General features: G+C 45.9%; 1 protein-coding gene across 12 annotated transcripts in view; it reads right to left on the bottom strand.

Annotated features, from left to right (window-relative positions):
- PRELID3A (PRELI domain containing 3A) overlaps window positions 1–20648 on the bottom strand; it is a 43264-nt gene extending 22616 nt beyond the window's left edge. For 4 of the 12 annotated variants that reach the window (XM_040479463.1, XM_040479462.1, XM_040479459.1 and 1 more), the window contains exons 1-5: window positions 20524–20648; window positions 10626–10794; window positions 9041–9130; window positions 7958–8028; window positions 7747–7849 (exon numbers count right to left, since the gene is read on the bottom strand). In XM_040479463.1, the coding sequence (XP_040335397.1) occupies window positions 7747–7849; window positions 7958–8028; window positions 9041–9130; window positions 10626–10794; window positions 20524–20555 (465 nt within the window). In that variant the 5' untranslated portion in view covers window positions 20556–20648. The other 8 variants (XM_040479456.1, XM_040479457.1, XM_040479455.1 and 5 more) reach the window with 8 other exon arrangements.
- Between the last annotated feature and the right edge of the window lie 390 nt (window positions 20649–21038).

Raw genomic sequence — 21038 nt, 5'->3', positions numbered from 1 at the left:
ATTTTGTCCTGTTCTTGCATTTGGGACATATTCCTGTATTCTCATTTTGTCTAACTCTCTGTGTTTGTTTCTATGGGTTAGGAAAGTCTGCCATGTCTCCTGATCTTGAAAGTAGTGGCCTTATGAAGAAGAGGTCCCACAGTGCCCTGCAGTATAATGCTTCCTGTTCACCAGAACCAGGCAGTTCAGGGAAGTCTCCTATGTGGGCCACGTGTGTCCTACTGTTATGCCTGGGATGCATTTGTCTTCAGATCAGTCATCTGTAATGACTCTCTTTGTCTGCTGTGGGCTCACTGGGCAGGGTTTGATCCCTGCATTGTTAGAATGTACCAGTCTGGAGCCAATGCAGGCTTCTTCTTGGGCAGTGTCAGCAGTCAGATCAGATGCCTACCTTTAGCCCATCTACCTAGGTTGCAGTTACACCAAACTTCAGGGCTTTCTTCCTATGCTGCCCCCTGAGAAGCTTTGGTTGGAAGGTTTTTAATTACTGATTCAATGTCTTTGTCATAGGTCTATTGAGATTCTATTTCTTCTTAAATTAGTTCTGAGAATTTGTGTGTTTTTAGTAGTTTCTCCATCACATATAGATGATCTAATTTGTTGGTATACAACTGTTCACAGTATTCTCTTACATCCTTTTATTTCTGTAAGATGTGTAGTAATGCCTCACTTTCTTTTCTGATATTTTTATTCTGAATCCTTTTTATTCTTGGTCAGTCTAACTAAAGTCTTCTCAACTTTGTTGATCTTTTCAACTAAACAACTTTTGATTTCAATGATTCTATTTTTCTATTCTCTAGTTTAGTTTTCTATTCTGAGTTTAGTTTGTCCTTCATTTTCTAGTTCCTTCAAGTCACGTTAATGATTTGAGATCTTTCAAACATAGGTGTTTGCAGCTATGAATTTCCCTTTGATCACTGCTCTCATAGCATATGTTGTATTTTCATTTCCATTCATCTCAAAATGTTATAATTTCATTTGTAATTTATTATTTGATTCGCTAGTTAGAATATACATTAAAAATTCAACATATTTCTGAATTTTCCATTTACCTTATACTGTTGATTTCTTTGTTTTTTTTAATGTTTATTTATTTTTGAGAAAGAGAGAGAGGGAGGGAGGAACAGAGAGAGAGGAAGACACAGAATCCAAAGCAGGCTCCAGGCTCTGAGCTGTCAGCACAGAGGCTGATGCGGGGCTCAAACTCACAAACCATGAGATCATGACCTGAGCCTAAGTCGGATGCTTAACCGAGCCACCCAGGTGCCCCTATTGTTGATTTCTAATTTCACTTCATTGGGATCACAAAAGATATTTTGTGATTTCAGTCTTCTTAAATTTATTGAGACTTGGTGTTTGGCCTAACACATGGTTTATCCTGGAGAATAATCCATGTGTTCTTGAGAAAAATGTGTACTCTGCTGTTGAGTGAAGTGTGCTATGGATATGTTAGGTCAAGTTGGTTTATAGTGTTGTTCTAGTCCTCCGTTTCCTTATTGATCTTCTGTCTAGGTGTCTTGCCCATTGTTGAAAGTGGGTTATTGAAGTGTCCAGCTATAATTGTAGAACTATTTCTCCTTTTAGTTCAGCTAATGTTTCCTTCATATATTTGGGGGCTCTGTAGCTTGGTGTGTAAATGGCTATAACGTTTATCTTCTTGATGAATTGACCCTCTCATTGATATATAATGTCCTTATTTGTCTAACATTTTTTTGACCAAAAGTAGATTGTGTCTGATACGAGCATGGCCACTCCAGCTCTCTTGGTTCTTATTTACATGGAATATCTTGTTCCATCTTTCACATTGAACCCATTTGTCTTTGGATCTGAAGTGAGTCTCTTGTAGATGGCATATATAGTAGGATCATGTTTTTTCATCTATTCTGCCAATCTCTGTCCTTTAACTGGTGAATTTAATCTATTTACTTTTAAAGTAATTACTGTTAAAGAAGCACTAACTTTTTACACTGTTAGTTGTTTTTTGGGTTTTTTTTTTTACACTGTTAGTTGTTTTCTATTGAGTTCCAAAACTTTCTGTTCCTGAATTATTTCCATCTTCGTCTGTTGTGTTGGGTTTTTTTTTTTTTTTAGTGTACCATTTTCATTCCCCTTTTATTTTCTGGCTATTTTTTAGTTATTTTCTTATTAGTTACCCTGGTGATTATAATTAACATCTTAAACTCAGAAAAATATAATTTGAATCAATACCAATTTAGCTATAATAATGTATTAGTTAGGGTTTCCAGAGAACCAGAACCAATAGAATGTGTAAATATAGACAGAGATTTATTTTAAGCAATTAACGGTCATAATTATGGAGGCTGGCAAGTCCAAAATCTGCAGGGTAGATTAATCAGGATTCATTAAATGCTCCCCTGGTTGAAGTATTCTATTAGAATCCACAGTTCTACAAAAGTTGATTCTGTTATTTTTTGCCAGCTTATTGGTTGTTTCAGTGGAGGGACAGATTCTTGGAGCACCCACCTCTACCATTTTCCATGATGTTACTATTTATATATTTTTTTAGTTTTAATTTTGAAATTATTATAGATTCACAGGAAGCTGCAAGGATAATACAGGAATGTCCCATGTACCCTTGACCCTCTTCCTCCTAATAACATCATGCATAATTACAATATCAAAACCAGGAATTTAACATGCACAGTGCAGCACAATGAATTTTAAAAGATCACTTCAAATGGGGCACCTGGGTGGCTTAGTCAGTTAAGCGTCCGACTTTGGCTCAGGTCATGATCTCACAGTTCATGAGTTCAAGCCCTGCATCGGGCTCTGTGTTGACAGTTCAGATTTGGAGCCTCCTTCAGATCCTGTGTCTCCCTCTCTCTCTGCCCCTCTCCCACTCGTGCTCTCTCTCTCAAAAATAAAATAAACATAATAATAATAATATTAAAAGATCACTTCAAATAAGGCTTAACCTCATGAAATTTCAGAACATCAAGGATAAAAAGACCCTAAAAGCTTCCAGAGAGAGAAATAATTCGTATACAGAAGTTGATAATCTGAGTGGAAAAAAATAGAAAAATGCCTTCAAAATTCTGAGTGAAAATATTTTTTTTAAAGAACTGTATGTCAAGCTATGCTGTGAACAAAGTATGAGAACAGAAAAGACATTTTCAGATGTACCAAGTCTTAGAAACCACAAAGAGATATCCTTCCCCATCTTGTAACAGTAAACAGAAAGAGGAAGGCAGGGAAGCAGGGAAACAAGGGCTCCAGGAGAGAAGGCCAAGGAGATGCCCAGGAATGCCCAGAAAAGGGGATGACAGCCACGTGGCTGTTTGGTCAGAGAGCGAGGCCTGGCTTCCAGAATGGATGGCACCATGGAAACTGGGAATGCGCATGCTGCCCAAAAAGACTGACCCGTGGAAAATGATGTTATGACGTACTGGTAACAGTGGGTAAGAGTATGGAAGGACTCAGCCAGAGACTTTTAAAAAATAAAATTAAACAGATGAAAAGAATTATTATCCCCTAGGTGGGGGGAAATTGCATAAGAAGGAAAATGCAATTATGGCTTAGTAATAAACAACAGTTAGGCATTTGTATTTTTGAAATTATGGAAACTCTGTGCTTTCAACCATAAACGATATAGCTATTTTGGGGGAAAGGGAGAGAGAAGGAAGATATAAGAGAGAGAAAACAATTATCTACCAAAGAGGTAAATAATTCCTAGACAGCGTCTAAATTTGGCAAATCAAGAAATAACAGGGTATGTTTATTTATTTATAAATCTAGCAGCAAAAGCCAAAAGCTGCCAAAAGAGTTGAGCGTTCCCTCAGCAGGACAGAAAAACGCTTTGCCAAAGGGGTGAGGGGGGTTTGTTCTTACCGTAAATCTTTTAATTCTGTGTTGCCGTAAGCTTTATGCATAAAACACTCTGATACAAATATAAATGAATGTCATTTCCTTTTGGATTAGAAGTACTGTTATCAAACAAAAAACACGACCTAAAAAACAGAAGAACACAGTGCTACTCATTGTTTACGGAGGAGGCCTTCTCTCAAGTTTTTAGAATTTGAAGCATACTGAAAGATTTTACATTCGACTTTTGAAAACAGGAAAGTTAAAATTCCCACCTGGAAGTACCCTAAAGCTAACAGGACAGCTTAGGCTCATAAGCACTTTTACTACTTCGTCACAGCCACTCTGTGTGAGCATCCCCACAGACAGGTCTGAACAATGACAAGTAACACAGGCCTTCAGCCCCTGGGGCCTCTGGTCCCAGAGCGCAGGACAAGCCAGCTGCAGCATGGGGCACAGTGCTTGGCTCCCCTGACCAATTCCAACCGTGAGACAGGAGAACTCACGGTACTGTCCCCACACACGCAGCTGTGGGGATGGACGCCCCTACTCCAGCGTGGGCAGATCTGCACTAATGGTGAGAAGGACGCACCACAGTGGCATCTGAAGTGACAGCGCCCAGATATGTGTGAGGAGGCTGGCGGTGCAGACAGGTGATCAAGGGGCACGGGTGGGATACGGGGAGTCACCAGGAAAAGAGTGGTTTAGTAAGATCCCAAGAGTCAGCAGAAAACTGCCGGGAGCCGCTACCTAGGGGAGAACAGACAAGGCACAAGAGCAGTCTGACAACACTGGCCCAGGGGCGGTGGGGCCGTGGGCAGCGGCAGGGTGACAGCTTTGCAGCCCTTGCCCTTCTCCTGCTATAGGGGTCTTCTCTTCTGTGGGTCTCATTCTGCAACAGACAGGCCTCCTGTCTTGAGATGTCGCAGCCGAAGAGCCCGGTGGAGGCTGTGACCAGGCAAGTGGCAGATTCCAGAAGTTTCCACACTTCTCCCAGACTGGGCGAACCATATTCAAGGCTCGCTTAGTTCTTCCTTTTTTCTTCCTTGCCTTCTTCCTTCCTTTTTTTTCTTTTGTTCTTTCTTCTTTGATTTTTTGGGTGAGGCATCTGATCAAAGATTGAGGCAATTTAGCTCTAGTTTATGAGGAAACAGAATGTGACAGAGTCCACAACTCAGAGCGACACATCACACACACCACACTGCCCACACACACTATGCTCACCAGGCGGGCAGGCTCTCTATGCGTGGCCACCTTAGTGGTGCGTCCATGGAAGAAGAGAGACCCAGCGGCAGATCACAACCTTGGGTTCAAGGTGAAGGGCTCTGGCAAACTTAGGCTCCAGTAGGAAGCTTTTAAAGGAGGCTGAACCACACAATCCCCATTTGCTGACACACACATGCTGCAGACACACAGACAGACCAACCGTGGGAAGCGGGGCCCAGAGCAGCACAGTATGGAAAGTCAATAGGGTGAGGGGTTTCAAGGCAGGAGTATAAGGATTCCCTAAACAGAGGGAAGCAGGAAACCCTGACTTTCCTACGAAGTATGAAGATGACTGCCGACCAATTAAGTGTCAAATCCCTTCCTGACGGTCCAGTCACTGGTGGCCTAGGAAATCAAGGAATGTTTGTGAAGCTCAAGAAGATGCTAGAAATGGCTTCTGCCACTAAAAGAAAAAAGCCAGCGGCAGTCACGTGGCTGGGTGCTGGCTGGCAGCAGGCGAGGAGCAGGATTCCCCCCGAGCCCGCAGCGCTGACACAAAGGCACATAGCATTCTTTATAAGAACATGTACAAATATTCAGACCCTGCCCAAAATGAAAAAATTATCCCATTTGATCAGCCTTTGACACCGTCTGGAACTACTAGTGAAAGCCTCCTTCTGATAATGCGCTAACGACAGGAAATGTTTAAGCAAGCAGGTCCTGAGAATGGCTTGGGAAAATCTGAACTGTCTCTGTCTGAGACCAGATAACAAATGATCAAGTCTTCCTGGGAAATAAATCCTGCCATGAAACAAGATAATTTAGGAAGAGGATGAACTAATGACTGCTTCCATTACAGAAGACACTAAGGAGCGCCGGGCTGGAGACACATGCAGCTGCACCTGTAAACACCCCCCACTGCACACCATGCACACGGTTAGCAAGATGCTAGGTTCTCTACCGGGTTAAAGAATACCATAGTTACCACTGTTCATCACAAGGTGCAGGTGCAGACCCCGTTAGCTCACAGCGTGCTCAGAATTTTCAATTATCCACTCAATAGCAGCCCACCCCTGGAGCAACAAAGAAAGAGTTCAACACGGTGTAAGAAATCCTGCTTCTCGAACTGCAGACGGCCAGCCACAACCTGGATTTTAAATGGCACAAGGAAAGCGCTGCGGCTTTAAAGGAGACACAGTAACCATTTGTGAATAACCTTTCACCGTAAGCAGGCAGTTTTTCAAGCTCAGAAATAAGGTGGTAGGTGTTCTGCCTGAAATTCTCGCACAGGCTCAACACGGGCACCTACCATCTACGCTATCACCTCCTGAGTGCAGGACGAGGGGGCAGCCTCACCGCCTTCTCAATGACTCATCCCACCCAAATCCCAGGATGACCTGCTCCCCTTCTCCTGTCTTCTGTTCCGGCATCGTCCTAGCTGCTAGGATGCACTGAAGTGATAACACAGCTGGAGCGGGGGTGGGGGGGGGAGCGATTCAACACAGCAGTCACTAACGTAAAGTGAAATAAAATCATTTGGCCTCACTGAGTTTCCCCTGACTTTTCTCATAAGAGGTCTCAGGTGGCTCTGGACTCACCAAGTAGTCCCTTCCTCCTATAATTTATTTTCTTCAGCAAACATTTAGGGCGCCTGCCCTAGGCCAGACACTGGCCACACAAAGGTAAGTAAGGTTCTGTCTCCTCCCAAGAGGGCTTGCAGTGAGGACACGAGGCATGCGGCTCTGGGCACTGCATACCCCCTTCCCCGCCCGCCCCCCCCCACCCTCCCCTGAACTGAGTCGAGCTAATGCCAACATTTCTCAAATCGGGGTTTTTCTTAAAAACAGGGAAGACTTGCTCTTCTATCAGTGCCTAGGCTAAATGCGAGCCAGAAGTGAGTGGCTTTCCAGTTAAATTATGCCAAGCACGGTAGGCATCCCACAGATCCCCAAAATGAAGAATTGCTTCTGACCGAAACAAACCAGGAGAGAGCAGGGGAAGGGAGGACAGCCAGGAAGACGTCAGCCAGTGAGGTAAGCTAAATAGCAAAGGCCCTGCTCTGGCGAGTGACATTACCTTGAATTCGAGTGACATTACCTTGAACTCGTATAACGGCTTCCACACATCCAAGCTCTTTCCATCAGCTGTGCTGGAGAGGAGGGGCAACCTGGACTCCGTGAGCAGTGTCCGCCTCACTAAGGCAGCCCTCCACCTAGGGACCTGGGGAGGACGGCCTCCTGCGATCCAACCTTTCTCCTGCCACCTCCACAAAGCTTATTCCCAAATCCTGCCGGGGGGAGGCGCAAAGACGGCAGCTGACTCCAGGGAACTTCGCAGAGGAGAGGTTCAGCCAAAGCCGCTAGGTGCCTATTCAGTAGGCTGTACTACAACAATTCCCGAATAACCTGCCTGAAGATGTTAACGTGTGGGGTTTGTTCTGTTCACTGAGCCTGTGCTATTTTGGCTCTTGGAAGCGGTGGTTGCTTCCGCTGAGCTTACGTTCCAGATTCACCGGGCACTTCCCCTCAGGCCTGGGCCAGCCCTCCCTGCAGCCAGGTTTGAATGTCCCAGTGGAAAATGCTGTGACATCCATCATGAGCTCAGCTGGTAATGGAGGGCCGCAGCACTCAGTAGGATTTCCGGACCTATATCTTTCACCCCCTAAATCTGGCACTTAACACCTGGGGTGCACACAGGGCCCGGGACTGAGATCCATACCTTCTTTGCATTGGATGATATTGTGTTGGCCATCAGACTTTCCAGGTAGCTGCCGAGGCTGATCCCCTTCACGGTGATGATGGCTTCTTGTGTGAGCACAGTCCTACAGAAAAGCAGGAAGTAAAGGGGCTGAGCAGCCTGAGGAAGGGGAGGCTCCAGCCCACCCTGACCTTGGAATTCAACGTGTCAATCCCAGGACGCGATGGCTTACATTTCAGGGTCCTCCGGATGGGGTGTGTATACCAGCCTCTCATTCACTGACACCAAGTTTGTGAGTGTAATCTTGAAGCAAACAAAAAATGGTTTTAGGTTTTATTTCTCTTGCATTTCTTCCCAAACCACCTGCTCATACTCTTCCATCCTCAAATCACCACTTACTGAAGCCAGAACAGAAGAAACACGAAGTCCCAGGGAAACCCAGCCCTGGCCACTCCTTCTGGCAGCCTTTGCATGTCCTCCACACCCAAAACTAAGTCTGGCCTGGCCTCAAGGCACTTTCAAACTGCCAACCCATCAACAGTCCTACAAAAGCATTCAGGGTTACCATCCAGGTAAATGAGCACAAAGTTGCTTGCATAGAATACGATTTTATAAAATAAACCGTGTTTCTAGCTTCTGCATTTTCCCCAAATTTTTTGAATGTGCAGTAGGCCAATATAAATTTTTCTGAGAAGAGTGAAGGGAAAAAGGTGCTTGTAAAATTAGTGCTAAAGGGGCGCCTGGATGGTTCAGTCAGTTAAGCATCCAACTTTGGGTCAGGTCATGATCTCGTAGTCTGTGGGTTCAAGCCCCGTATCAGGCTCTGTGCTGATAGCTCAGAGCCTGGAGCCTGCTTTGGATTCTGTGCCTTCCCCTCTCTCTGCCCCTCCCCTACTCATGCTCTATCTCTCTCTCAAAAAGAAATAAACAAAACAAAAAAGAAATAAAAAACTCAGTGCTAAAAGTCATGTGGACTGTTGGAAGTCAGGATAGTGGTTATCTTGGGGGTGGGGTGGGGGTGCCCCCCAGAAAGAAGCATAAAGGGGGATCCTGGGGTCTGGTCACATTCTGTTCCTGATCTGCCTGGTTACAAAGGTGTGTTCACTTTGTGACAATTCATTACAGGCATTTTTCTATGCGCTTATTATACCGGAATAAAAAGATAAATAAAATACTGCTAAGTAAAATTAGCCTTTCTATTAAAAATAAAAGATCACTTAGACCAAAGGTGGGCTGGAAATAAAATTAAATGAAGATATTACCCACCATCACCAGGAAATACCAAGCACCTTTCTCATCTTAGACCATTGCTTACATTGGTGGAACAAAGTTCCATTTTCTTTTCTACTGGATCCACAACGGAATGTTCTTTGATGTATGTCAAAGTCCTACTGGTTCCCAAAATCTAAAAAACAAAGCAAAACTAGCATAGTAATGTGTCAAAAATTTCATTTTGTAGCATCAACCACAAAATGCCATCTCATTTACTAATTAATTCCTTTATCTATTCAACAAACGACCCAAGGGGGTACGCAGCCATGGACGGCCCTGCCCAGCTCCTTCGGTGGGTCTCTGTACCAGCAGTGGAGGCAGACATTGAACAAATGAATGGATTCAGATAGAGTTGAGCATATGACAGTAATAAATGCCCTGACGAAGAAAAGAACAGTGAGAGGCGGGGAGCATGGGGAAGGCCCCTCTGCCAGGTGGCAAAGCCAGGGAAGGAGGGCACCATTAGAGTTCTGGGTTTAGCAGGTCGGCTGCAGTCACCTCCCAGGGCCAGACCTGTGCGCTGAGCTCCTGGCACAGTGACAGGCCAACATGGCAGGAGAGGGAGAATGTGGGCCCACTGGCATGCTGGGTCCACGCCAGGGCTTAAACTCTGTGCTGAGAGGAGGACGGGGGTCCATATGAGCAGGAGAAAGCCATGCTCAGATTTACATTGTCAATGACCTCCCCGATGGCTCTGTGGAAGAGACCTGTCAGGACCGAATGTTTCCCCAAAGTTCATATGTTGACGCCCTGACCCCCAACACCTCAGAATGTGACTGTATTTGGAAACAGGGTCTTTCGAAAGGTAATTAATTAAGTTTAAAAGGGGGTCATCAGGGTGGGCCCTAACCCAGCCTGAGCAGTATCCTTATAAGAAGAGATAAGAACACACAGAGGGAGATGCCAGAGCTGCGTGAGGGCAAGGGACCACCACCTGCAGAGGAAGCAGGGCAGCTGCCTGCCAGCCAAGGACAGAGGCTGGGACAGACCCTTCCCTCGCGGTCCTCAGGAGAACTAAGTTTGCCCCTGCCTTGATCTCGGACCTCCAGCTTCCAGAGCTGTGAGGAAACAACCCTCTGTCGGAGCCCCCAGTCTGCGTATCCGGTTAGGACACAGGACCGTGGAGTGACGCAGGAGTCTATGGGGGTAGGGCCAGGGCTGAGGGTGGGGGAGCCACGCCACACGTCAGGAGACCTCAGGACCCACAGAGATAGAAAATTAAATGAAGTTTACAGAGAAACAAACCACCTCTCGGGTTTCTCTGAAGTCCTGAGCAGGTGTTCTCAGGGAAGGCTGTCACCTTCTGCAGATGGGCACCAGCCGGGCACGTGCAGATGCAGCAGAAACAAGGAGGGTGCAACTGGGTGATTGTGGGTATGGCCCGGGCAGGACGATGCGGGCACAGGGAGCCAACGGGGGTGCAGCCCGAGCAGGGCTGTGGGCGCAGCAGGGGCGATGCGGGTGCGGTGGGGATGACGCAGGTATAGCCTGGGCATGTGGGTGAGCGGGCCAACGTGGGTGCAGCCGGGCGATGCGGGTGTAGCCGGCATGTGCGGGTTGGTGTGGCAGGGCTATGTGCGTGTGGCGGGGCGGTATTGGCGCGGCGGGGTACGCAGTTGCAGCCTCACCGCTTTCACGAAGCCGGGCAGCCCCCACTCGGTGCTGAGGAGGCGGTGGCTGTGAAGCCGGCCCCGGCCATCCACACTGCGCTCCAGCACGTCAACTCCCACGACACAGGGGTTCATCGGATTCGGGTATTTCCTCATGGCAGCTTTGATGACAGTGTCCCATGGGTGGCTGGTGGGAAAAATACAACCACCCAGCATAAGCAAGCAATCCCTACATTTGTAAAGTGTGCCACAGAGGCACGGGGCATGGGGGGGGGGGGGCAGAGCTGCTGTGGCCCGCAGAGTGAAATGAAAATCAGTGTTAATGTTCTCGTTAAAAGCTTTTTTTCTTTTGGCTTTAATTAAAGGTATATGCAAACAAATCTGTCTGAGGCATCCGGCCCCACACCCAAATCCTGGATCTTGTGATCCTTCTGGGCTGACCAGGGGCAACCGGAAGGCTTTGCCTGGGAGGACTCGCAGGACACTGGGGACACAGAGGTCTCAGGCTGCTGGCAGCTGTGTTCAGTGTGCCTGCATTCTTGGCCCAGGTGCTGCCCTCACAGGCCACCCCGACATTGGGGCCTTGGCCGAACGAACCACTTCCCACCCCCACTCAGCACCTTCCCGTCCTCCACTTCCTCCACCGCTCCACCCCTGAACAACACTGGTTTCAACTGCGTGGGTCCCCTTACATGTGGATTTTTTTCAATAAATACAGAAAAGTACTATAAATGTGTTTTCTCTTCCTTATGATTTTCTTCATACCATTTTTTCTCTCGCTTATTGTAAGAATACAGTATATAATACATAAAATACGTGTTAAGCAACTCTTCATGTTGTCAGTAAGACTTCCAGTCCATAGCAGGCAGTAAGTTAATTTCTGGGGGAAGCAAAAGTTGTACATAATTTTTAATCTACAGGTTCAGTACCACCCCTATTAAAATGACAGTAACTTTTTTTCACAGAACTAGAACAAATAATACTAAAATTTGTATGGAACCCCAAAAGACCCTGAAGAACCAAAGCAGTCTTCAGAAAGAAGACAAAGCTGAAGTTGTCACAATCCCAGATTTCAAGGTAAGCTACAAAGCTGTAGTAATCAAAACAGTATGGTACTGGCACAAAAATAGACACACAGATCAAAAGAACAGAACAGAGGGCCAGAAATAGACCAACACTTACATGGCCAATTAATCTACCAAAAAGGTGACAAGAATATACAATCGGGAAAAGACAGTCTCTTCAGTAAATGATGCTAGGAAAACTGAACAGCTACATTCAAAAGAGTGAAACTGGAAGGATGCCTGGGTGGTTCAGTCGGTTAAACTTCTGACTCTTAATTTCAGCTCAGGTCATGATCTCATGGTTCCTGAGATTGAGCCCTGCGTCAGGCTCTGTGCTAACAGTGCGGAGCCTGCTTGGGATTCTCTCTCTCCTCTCTCTCTGCCCCTCCCCCTGCTCGTGCATGTGCTGCTCTCTGTCTCTCAAAATAAATAAATAAACTTAAAAAAAAAAATGAAACTGGACCACTTTCTTACACCATATACAAAAATAAATTCAAAGTGGATTAAAGTCCCAAATGTGGGACGTAAAACTATAAAACTCCTAGAGAAAAACATAGGTAGTAAGTTCTTTGACAACAATTTCCTAGCTATGTTTCCTAAGGCAGAGAAACAAAAGCAAAGATAAATTTATTGGGACTACACCTCCCCCCAAATAAATTTTTTTTGCACACTGCAGGAAAGCATCAACTGAACAAAAAGTCAACCCAGTGAAAGGGAGAAGATATTTGCAAATGGTATATCTGATAAGGGGTTAAAATCCAAAATACATAAAGAATTTATTCAGCTCAATACCAAAAAAACCCAAATGATCTAATTAAAAATGGGCAGAGGACCTGAGTAGACATTTTTCCAAATAAGACATATAGCTGGCCAACATACACACAAAAAGATGCTCCAGATCACTAATCATCAGGAAAATGAAAATCAAAACCACAAGGAGCTATCACCTTATGTCTATAAAAATGGCTAAAATAAAAAAGACAAGCTGGTGAGAATATGGAGAAAAAAAGAATCCTCATGATAGGAATGCAAATTGGCAGGCCATTGTGGAAAACAGTGTGAAGTTCTTCAAAAAATTAAAACTAGGATTACCATACGATCCAGTCATTCCACTACTGAGTATTTACCCAAAGAAAATGAAAATACTAATTCAAGAAGATATTTGCATCCCTATGTTTATTGTAGCATAATTTATAATAGCCAAGATATGGAAACAACCCAAGTGTCTACTGATAAAATGAATGCATAAAGAAGATGTGGTATACATGTACAATGGAATATTACTTAGCCATTAAAAAGGAGCCATTGTGGATCTAGATGGTATTATGCTAAATGAAGTAAGTCAGACACAGAAAAATATCATAGAATTTCACTTATATGTGGAATCTAAAAGACAAAACAAAGGAATAAATAATGCAGAAACAGATGCATAAATATAGAGACCAAACTGGTGGTTGTCAGAGGGGAGGGGGCTATGGGGGATGGGCAGCATGGGTGAAGGGGACTGAGAGATACAGGCTTCCAGTTGCAGAATGAATTAAGTCATGGGGATAAAAGGTACAGCACAGGGGGACCTGGGTGGGTCAGTCAGTTAAACGTCCCACTCTTGATCTCAGCTCAGGTCATGATTTCATGGTTTGTGAGTTCAAGTCCTACATTGAACTCTGCATTGACAGCATGGAGCCTACTTGGGATTTTGTCTCTCCTTCTTTCTGCCCCTCACCTGCTTGTGTCCTCTCTCTCAAAATAAATCAGCAAACTTGAAAGAAAGAAGAGAAGAGAAAAGAAAGGAAGAAAGAAAGGTACAGCATAGGGAATGTAGTCAATGGTACTGTAATAGCATTAGGTAGCTACATCTGTAGTGAACCTAGCAGGACATATAGAGATATTGAATCACTATGTGGTACACCTGAAACTAACATAATATTGTGTGTTAACTATACTTCAATTAAGAAAAAAAAAAGATATTTAGGAAGTAGTAGTACTTTGTAACAAATTGTGAGAGAAAGAAAAGTGACCATACATTCCAGTTTGCCCAGGACAGTTCCAGTTTTTGCCTTTTGTCTTACAGCACATACTAAGTGTCCCCTTTTACTTTCAAAGACATCCTAATTTGGATGATAAATTATGTGTTAATCCTGGAAATAAGGAAAGAGGAGGATTCGAGAATGAGCCCCAAGTTTTGGGCTCGAACAATTGTGTGGATAGTTGGGCCATTTACTGAAAGAGTTGTTGTTTTTTTTAAGTTATACACAATTTTCAGCCGTGCAGGGGGTCAGCACCCCCTAAGCACCCGCATTATTCAAGGGTCAACTATACTTGTTCCAACTTCTAAGTGGGATGTGATGTGAGGTGGCCAACCTATTTTTTCTGATTATAAAACATAAGTGTCCAAAATACTGAAAAATAAAGAAAACTATGAAAATAAAACCATCCACAATTCCACTAGCCAAAGATGACCACAGCGTGTGCAGGAGTCCCCGAGGGCGTCCTTCTCCTACAAGATGCTACCTCTCCTTCTCTTGCCCTGAGCCTTTGAGGTGGGGGGTGGATATCTTTGTCCTTATTTTGTTTCCTGCTATCAGGTCACAAGCCACGTCCACAGCTGCCCCACTGCTGGGACAATGCTTGTTCAGTGCTAGTTGAGGCTCGAAACTCCTATGGTGGTCCACAGGATGTCAGGTACCACCTTCAAGTATTCAGAGTGGACCCTTCCCCTGAGTGCTTATTCCCCTAATTCTTCCTTCCTCCAATGTGTGTGCCCCCAGAGGGCATCCGAGCCCCCTGCCCCCAAGCCCCCCTGGGTATGTCAACAACACCATCGTTCTTCAGACACACCCAGACAAGTTTAAACAGCACGTGTAGACACAGCCCAGACTCAAAACTAAGACACTAAGACACACCCACACACACACACACACACACACACACACACGCACGCACGCACGCACCTTAAACAGATTAAACTGGCATCAGGCTCAAACCATAGTCAGATTTATCATATCATCTGCTTTTTATATTTAACTAATGATGAACATCTTCCTAGATCATGAACCTGTTTTCAGAAAGGCGATTATAAACAGCTGCACAACAGGTTACCCTGCAGACATTTATATTCAACCAGTTCCCTATGGTGGGTTATTTTTTTTTTAAGTTTATTTATTTATTTTGAGAGAGAGAGAGACAGAGAGAGCCAGCAGGGGAGGGGGAGAGAGAGAGGGAGAGAATCCCAAGCAGGCTCCACACCGTCAGCACAGAGCCCGACATGGAACTCAAACTCACACACCACGAGTTCATGACCTGAGCCAAAACCAAGAGTCAGACGCTCAACCAACGGAGCCACCCAGGTGCCCCCTGTGGTGGGTTATTTAGTTTACTCGGCAAAATACAGACAGTAGTGAGCGCTGGTTACACTCATCTTTCATTCATCTAATTCTTCCTTAAGATCAATTCCTGGAAATGGATTTACTAAACCAAGTATCAAATATTATGACAAAATTGAATGTTTTTGGTCCATATTTGACATCCTTTTAAAATATCAGTTACTGACCATTCATTTCCTTTATCCTCATAAAAGTCTGTCCCAGCTCTGAAAGTTTGCAGCAGGGCCCAGACTAGAACTGGGTCTTCCAGCCCCCTACCCTATGTTCTTTCCATTGAGTTCCATGACCTCTAGATTGGCAGGAACTGGTCTAAAATTCCCTCTCTTAAACAAAGAAATGCTTTTTCAAACTGTGGAATCATGTCACCGAGTTAATGCATCTACTAGCTGTAACACAAAGGGATGAAAAAGCAGAGATGTGGCTGCACCGATCACTCTGTAGGACCCAGACGCCGAGCCTCCCTCTCTGAGGAAGAAAGGTCAGGGGCATGGTCATCCAAGATCTAGGGAAGGAGGGAGAACCGGACACACATGAAAGCTGCAAGGGACCTAGTTACATGGGGCCCTTCTCAACGAAATACTCTGCGGGCGCTGCAGGCTAAGGTCCTAAGAGGTGTTCCCATACAAATCCCTGCTTTAAGCAGAATAGGCTTTGCCTCTTAAAATTACTTAAAACTATCAAAAAGTTGAAGAAATATTGGTATTAAGCAAATCTTACACAATAATCTTTCTTTTATATAGAAACCTTATATCTTTCTCACTGATTTAAACTAAATACAAGCCACTTATGACACTCACATAATAAATAATCCTACTGATTATAGGAGAATGACCACATCCGTTTAACAGAGACATCAACAGATGCAGGAAATAACATTTTTTAAAATGACAAGTGTTAAGTACAGCAAGTCAGTATCACACACTTCCTGGTTGAAGGCAATAGCCTGACACTTACTTGTTTGGCAAAAATGGCGAAGTCTGGGCATATGGAGTGTTGGAGAGGACAGGAGAAAGGGGGGAGTTGGAGCTGCCAGTGACACACTGGCCCAGGCCCTGAGAGACGCTGAGCAGGCAGGTGCCCTGGTGTCAGGGCTCAGGCACAGGGTCTGGGTTAGGCAGGACAGGAATCAGCTGGAATTCATCCTCCGGGGTGCGTGGTCCTGGCTATGGCTTCAGGTCACTCCTGGTGACCTTCAGGTCACACCTGGCTATCACTTCAGGTGATCGGGGTGCAATGGGAACCTGGTCCCAGGGTGGGAGGCCCCCACCACAGAGTGGCTGCCTCAGAGCACAGTGCCACCACTGAAGGGCCAGGCAGCACTCTTGCAGGGCCTGGAAGGTGGCAGCACTAGGCCCACCTGGCACACTGGGGAGCAGAAAGGAGTAACAGAGACATCTGTCTACGCACAGCCAGGGTGGCAGAAAGATGAGTGGGATGAGATTATAGGATGCCTGGGGTGTGCCTGAAATAACCCGGCAGTGGGGGGTTTGGGGGGTGGGGAGCAGTGGGTGGGGACACGTGAAGCCAAGCCTGGTTGCAAGAGGGTGACTGTCAATGTGGGAGATGGCAGTGGGCACTCACTATTCTCAGCTCTCCGCTTTTGCATACTTTTAAAATTTCCATAATAACAAGCTTTTAAAAATATATATATAACTTGCCATAACCAAGGCAACGCGTCCCTGCACCCACCCAAAGCAACTCTAGGCCCAGACCAGCGGTTCTCAGAGAGTGGTCCACACCCAGGAGGCTCCCGGGCCCTTTGGGGAGTTCTGCCAGGCCCAAAGTGTCTCAATGCTACTAAGACATGATTGGCCTTTTTCACCATACTGACATTTACCCTGATGCTGCAAAAGTAAGAGAGTAAAGCTTGCTGGCCTCCCACCGTGAATTAAGGCCCTGAACCCAAACCTGGGGTCAGCGCCCACTGCTATACATGCACTCAGGAAAACAATGCCAGTGTCTTCTTAAGAATACCCATTATGGGGGCGCCCGGGTGGCACAGTCGGTTAAGCGTCCGACTTCAGCCAGGTCACGATCTCGTGGTCCGTGAGTTCGAGCCCCGCGTCGGGCTCTGGGCTGATGGCTCAGAGCCTGGAGCCTGCTTCGGATTCTGTGTCTCCCTCTCTCTCTGCCCTTCCCCAATGTTCTCTCTCTCTCTGTCAAAAATAAGTAAACAGTAAAAAAATTCAAAAAAAAAGAATATCCATTATGAAATAGTAAGACTATTAATTTTACATTAGACCCTTAAGTCCCCCCTCTACTGATATTCTGAGTGAGAGAACACGAGGCAGGCAGGACGTGCTCCAGCCGCGCGTGAGGGTGCATGGTGGCTGGGGAAGCACGGGGCAGCTATTGGGTGGGGGGGCCCTCGTGGCTGCTTCTTTCCGGCCCACCACTCCAAGTAAAACAACAGATGGATAACCTCTGGTTATTCAGACGTAGGCACTTGGCAGACATTTTCTCAAAAATTAATAAAGTGAACTTACCACTTCAACAACTGATTGTATTTGCTGCCAAAGAAAATTTGAGCTTCTGAGTGCAGAATGGAATTTTAGAAAACTTGTATCCTCTACCATGAGCCTGATGACTGTGCCATACTGTAAACCTGACGAACCCATATATGCCAAGTGACTGGTGCATAATGTCATAAAATCATACAGGACTGAAAGACCCGGGCCGATTACTCTGGTAATTATGGCTTTGGAGTTGACATTGCAACAAACTTCAGAAACTACCACTTGTCTCGCTATAGCAGCAAATAGCCCCAATTACTTTAAAAGACTATTAAAATATTGCTGCCTTTTCCAAATGGGTTTTATTCATATACTGAGTGAGGCTGGGTTTTATTCGTATATTTGAACCAAAATAACAGACTGCAAAACACTGAATACAGAAGCAGACATGAGTATCAAGCTATCTTCTATTAAGCCAGAAATTAACAACAACAAAAATATCAAACAGCGTCAATCTTCTTACAACTTCTTGTGCTTTTGGAAAATATAGGTTTGTTATTTAATACAAATGTTATTTACATTAATACAGTGGGTCTACTGTTATTAATTTTAATAAATTGGTAGATATTTTTAAGTTTATTGGTTTTAATTTCTAATACGGTAAATATCGATAGATATAACACAGATTAAAACTGTTTGGGGTATCTCACATTTTCTAAGAGTGTAAAGGGGTCCTGAGGCTGAAAAGTTTGAGAATCACTAACCCAATGGGCCCTTGATTAAATGGATCAGAAATATGCACAGGGGTGGATGATATGGAATGATATGGTGGAATAAAGGGGGAATGTCATGTTCTTTCAATAAAAGACAGGATAAACTGTGACATATTCATACAATGGAATATCATGCAGCTAGGAGACACACACACCTCCTTAACACACTGTTGTGAAGAAAGGGAAATGGTCAAAAGACCTGTACCAGGTGATCTTGATTCCTATTTTAAAACGACAAACGGCATCACATGGACATCACGTGAACACACACACATAAACGTAGTCAAATGGACCTTTGCAATATAGACCTTCAGAAGGATACCCACCAAATTCATAATTTTGTCTGCCTGTGGGGAGAAAGGGAAGAGCACTGGAAGGCATTCAACTTTTGTCTGCAATGTTCAATTTCTCTCATTTAAAAGAAAAGGAGGGGGCAGGGAGCAGAGGACCAGCACTTAGCCCACAGCTTGGGGGCTCACTGAATTCTTTTGGTGGATTGCCAGCTGCCCTCATTTTGCAAGGGCACCTGGTTTCCCGGAGATTCCTCAGCCCCTCAGTGAGCACCTACTCTGTGCCAGGCACTGGCAGAGTGCCAAGGACACAAAATGAATGAGGTAAAAGAATGAAGGACTGATAGAGGCTACTACACCAATGAAGCTCAAAAAAATACGTGCCAGACATAAAAGAAGCCAGACACAAATGACTACGTACTGTATGATGAGATTTATACGAAATGTCTAGAAAAGGCAAATCAATAGAAACAGAGTGGTGGTTGCCTGGGGCTGGAGATGAGAGTGGCGGGGGACTGTGAATGGGCATGAGGGGTCTTTGTAGGATGATGGAAATGTTCTAAAGCTGGACTACAGTGATGGTTGTGTAACTTTGCAAATGCATTAAGAATCACTGAATTGTACACTTTAAATGGGTGTTTATCAATAGTGACTTTCCACAGCTGACCATTCACTTCTGCCTGTCAACCAACATTTCATGAACTTCTAGGATAATCCTTCTCAGGTGTTCAATGACAAAACTGAGCCCCAATGCCTGGGCATACAGTTTGCAATGACTTAACTTATCCCCTCTGCATCTGGATGGTGTCTGTTATGTCCCAACCTTGGAAGGACTGAGAAAAGAATCTCTGGAGTCTCTCTCAAGGGGTTTTCTCTGGATCTTTCAAGGAACCCCAGTCGAGAAAGGCTGCAGGCCGTACAAAAATCAACACTATAACTAGATCCCATAAAGTCTCAAGATCTCATTAAAAATAACTTCAGAGGTTTTAAACCACTTGATAAATTTTTATTTTACATAATAATTTATATAAAAAGGTCAAAGAATGACAATTCCATTTCATGCAATATTTTCTTTTTCAGAAATGAAATGCTTCTCTTAAGTGGGGTCAAGGAATCTTTAAAATCTTTGTTCCTTTAAAAAATATTAAAAGATGGTTTCATAGTGTCACAGATCAAGCGACTTATTTGGAGGTATCATTTAGGTCACGAAAGTACTCTGAAACAGTTCGCAGTTTTCCATGCCGGCTTTGGAGGCCTTCCATGCCCACAAGTGCATGCAGGCTGAAAGACCCCCACAAGCCTTCTCCACATTTGGCTTCCTCCCGAGCTCACTTAGCGTCGGTGTTCAATTGCCCTACACAATCTCAGCAAAGGACCAGGCCAGCTCTCCAGGCCTCTGTTCTCCCCGGGTCGCCGCGCGCCCTGCCCAAAGAGCGCATTGTGCAGGCGGAGATACGGCCTGCTCCCGGGTGGTCTCCGGAGTGCGCACCATCACTTTGCCGGGTCCTCTCCCGGCCACGTCCACTCGGGCCTCCCGGCACACCGGTGCACCCTGCCGCGGAAAGCACTGCCCCGCTCCCCACCGTTCGGCCCCCGACGGCTAGCGGAGAACCGTCCCCGCGGCTCGGCCCTCCGCCAGCCCCCAAAGGAAAGGCCGCCCCCCGCCCCCTGGATTTAGCAATCCCACCACGGGCCTCCGTCAGTCAGGCGGCCCCTCCATCGAACAGACTGCACCACTCGGCGGTATCTCTACCTAACGTCGTCCTAGCTGGGACAAGGCCTGCTCCTCTTTTTAGGATGCCGGGGCCGCGGTCTGGGAACCGCCAGCGCGGGGCCGGGCGGGCTCTGCGAGGGCTGGGTCTGGGGTCTAGCCTTCCTCGACCGCCCCCAGAGGTTTGGGGGGAGGGGCAGGTGCCGGTCCGGACCCCACCGTGGCCCGCAGCCCGACCTCACCCGAACACGTGCTCCGAGCTCCAGATCTTCATCGCCGCCGGCCGCCGGCCGCAAAGCGCGGGTTCCCGACTCGGACTCCGCGCGCCCGACTCAGCGCGCCCGGCTCCTCCCTCGCGGCGCGTGGGGGCGGGGCGGGGGCGGGGCGCGCGCGCGGTGGGCGGGACCGGGACCCGCGCTCTCCTGCACCTCTCGCTTGCCTGTTATTTGGCCACGAGGGTTGTGGCGGCTAAAAATAGGGATGCGGGACTCAGCTGTCCCCGCGGATGGGGCATCTGCGCTGCGGCAAGGAGATGCGCGGAGAGCACTAGCTGCAAATGCAGGAATGGAGGTGAGGGACTAATTCTCATCGTTCAGGTTGTCCAAATTCTCCCACAGCTCTTTCCAGTTGGGCTGTTTTCTACTGTTGGGAAGTATAAAGAAAAACAAAATCTCCTGTCAGCCCCCAGAAACTCTCCACGGAATAGAAGAGAAAGAAACAGTTTTACTACTGAGTAAACATTAAGCCAGAATGTAAT

This window comes from Herpailurus yagouaroundi, unplaced genomic scaffold (genome assembly GCF_014898765.1).
Source record: "Herpailurus yagouaroundi ecotype Mexico unplaced genomic scaffold, PumYag 142, whole genome shotgun sequence".
NCBI classification, from domain to species: domain Eukaryota; kingdom Metazoa; phylum Chordata; class Mammalia; order Carnivora; family Felidae; genus Herpailurus; species Herpailurus yagouaroundi.
This window is presented reverse-complemented; position numbering and strand designations above follow the sequence as displayed.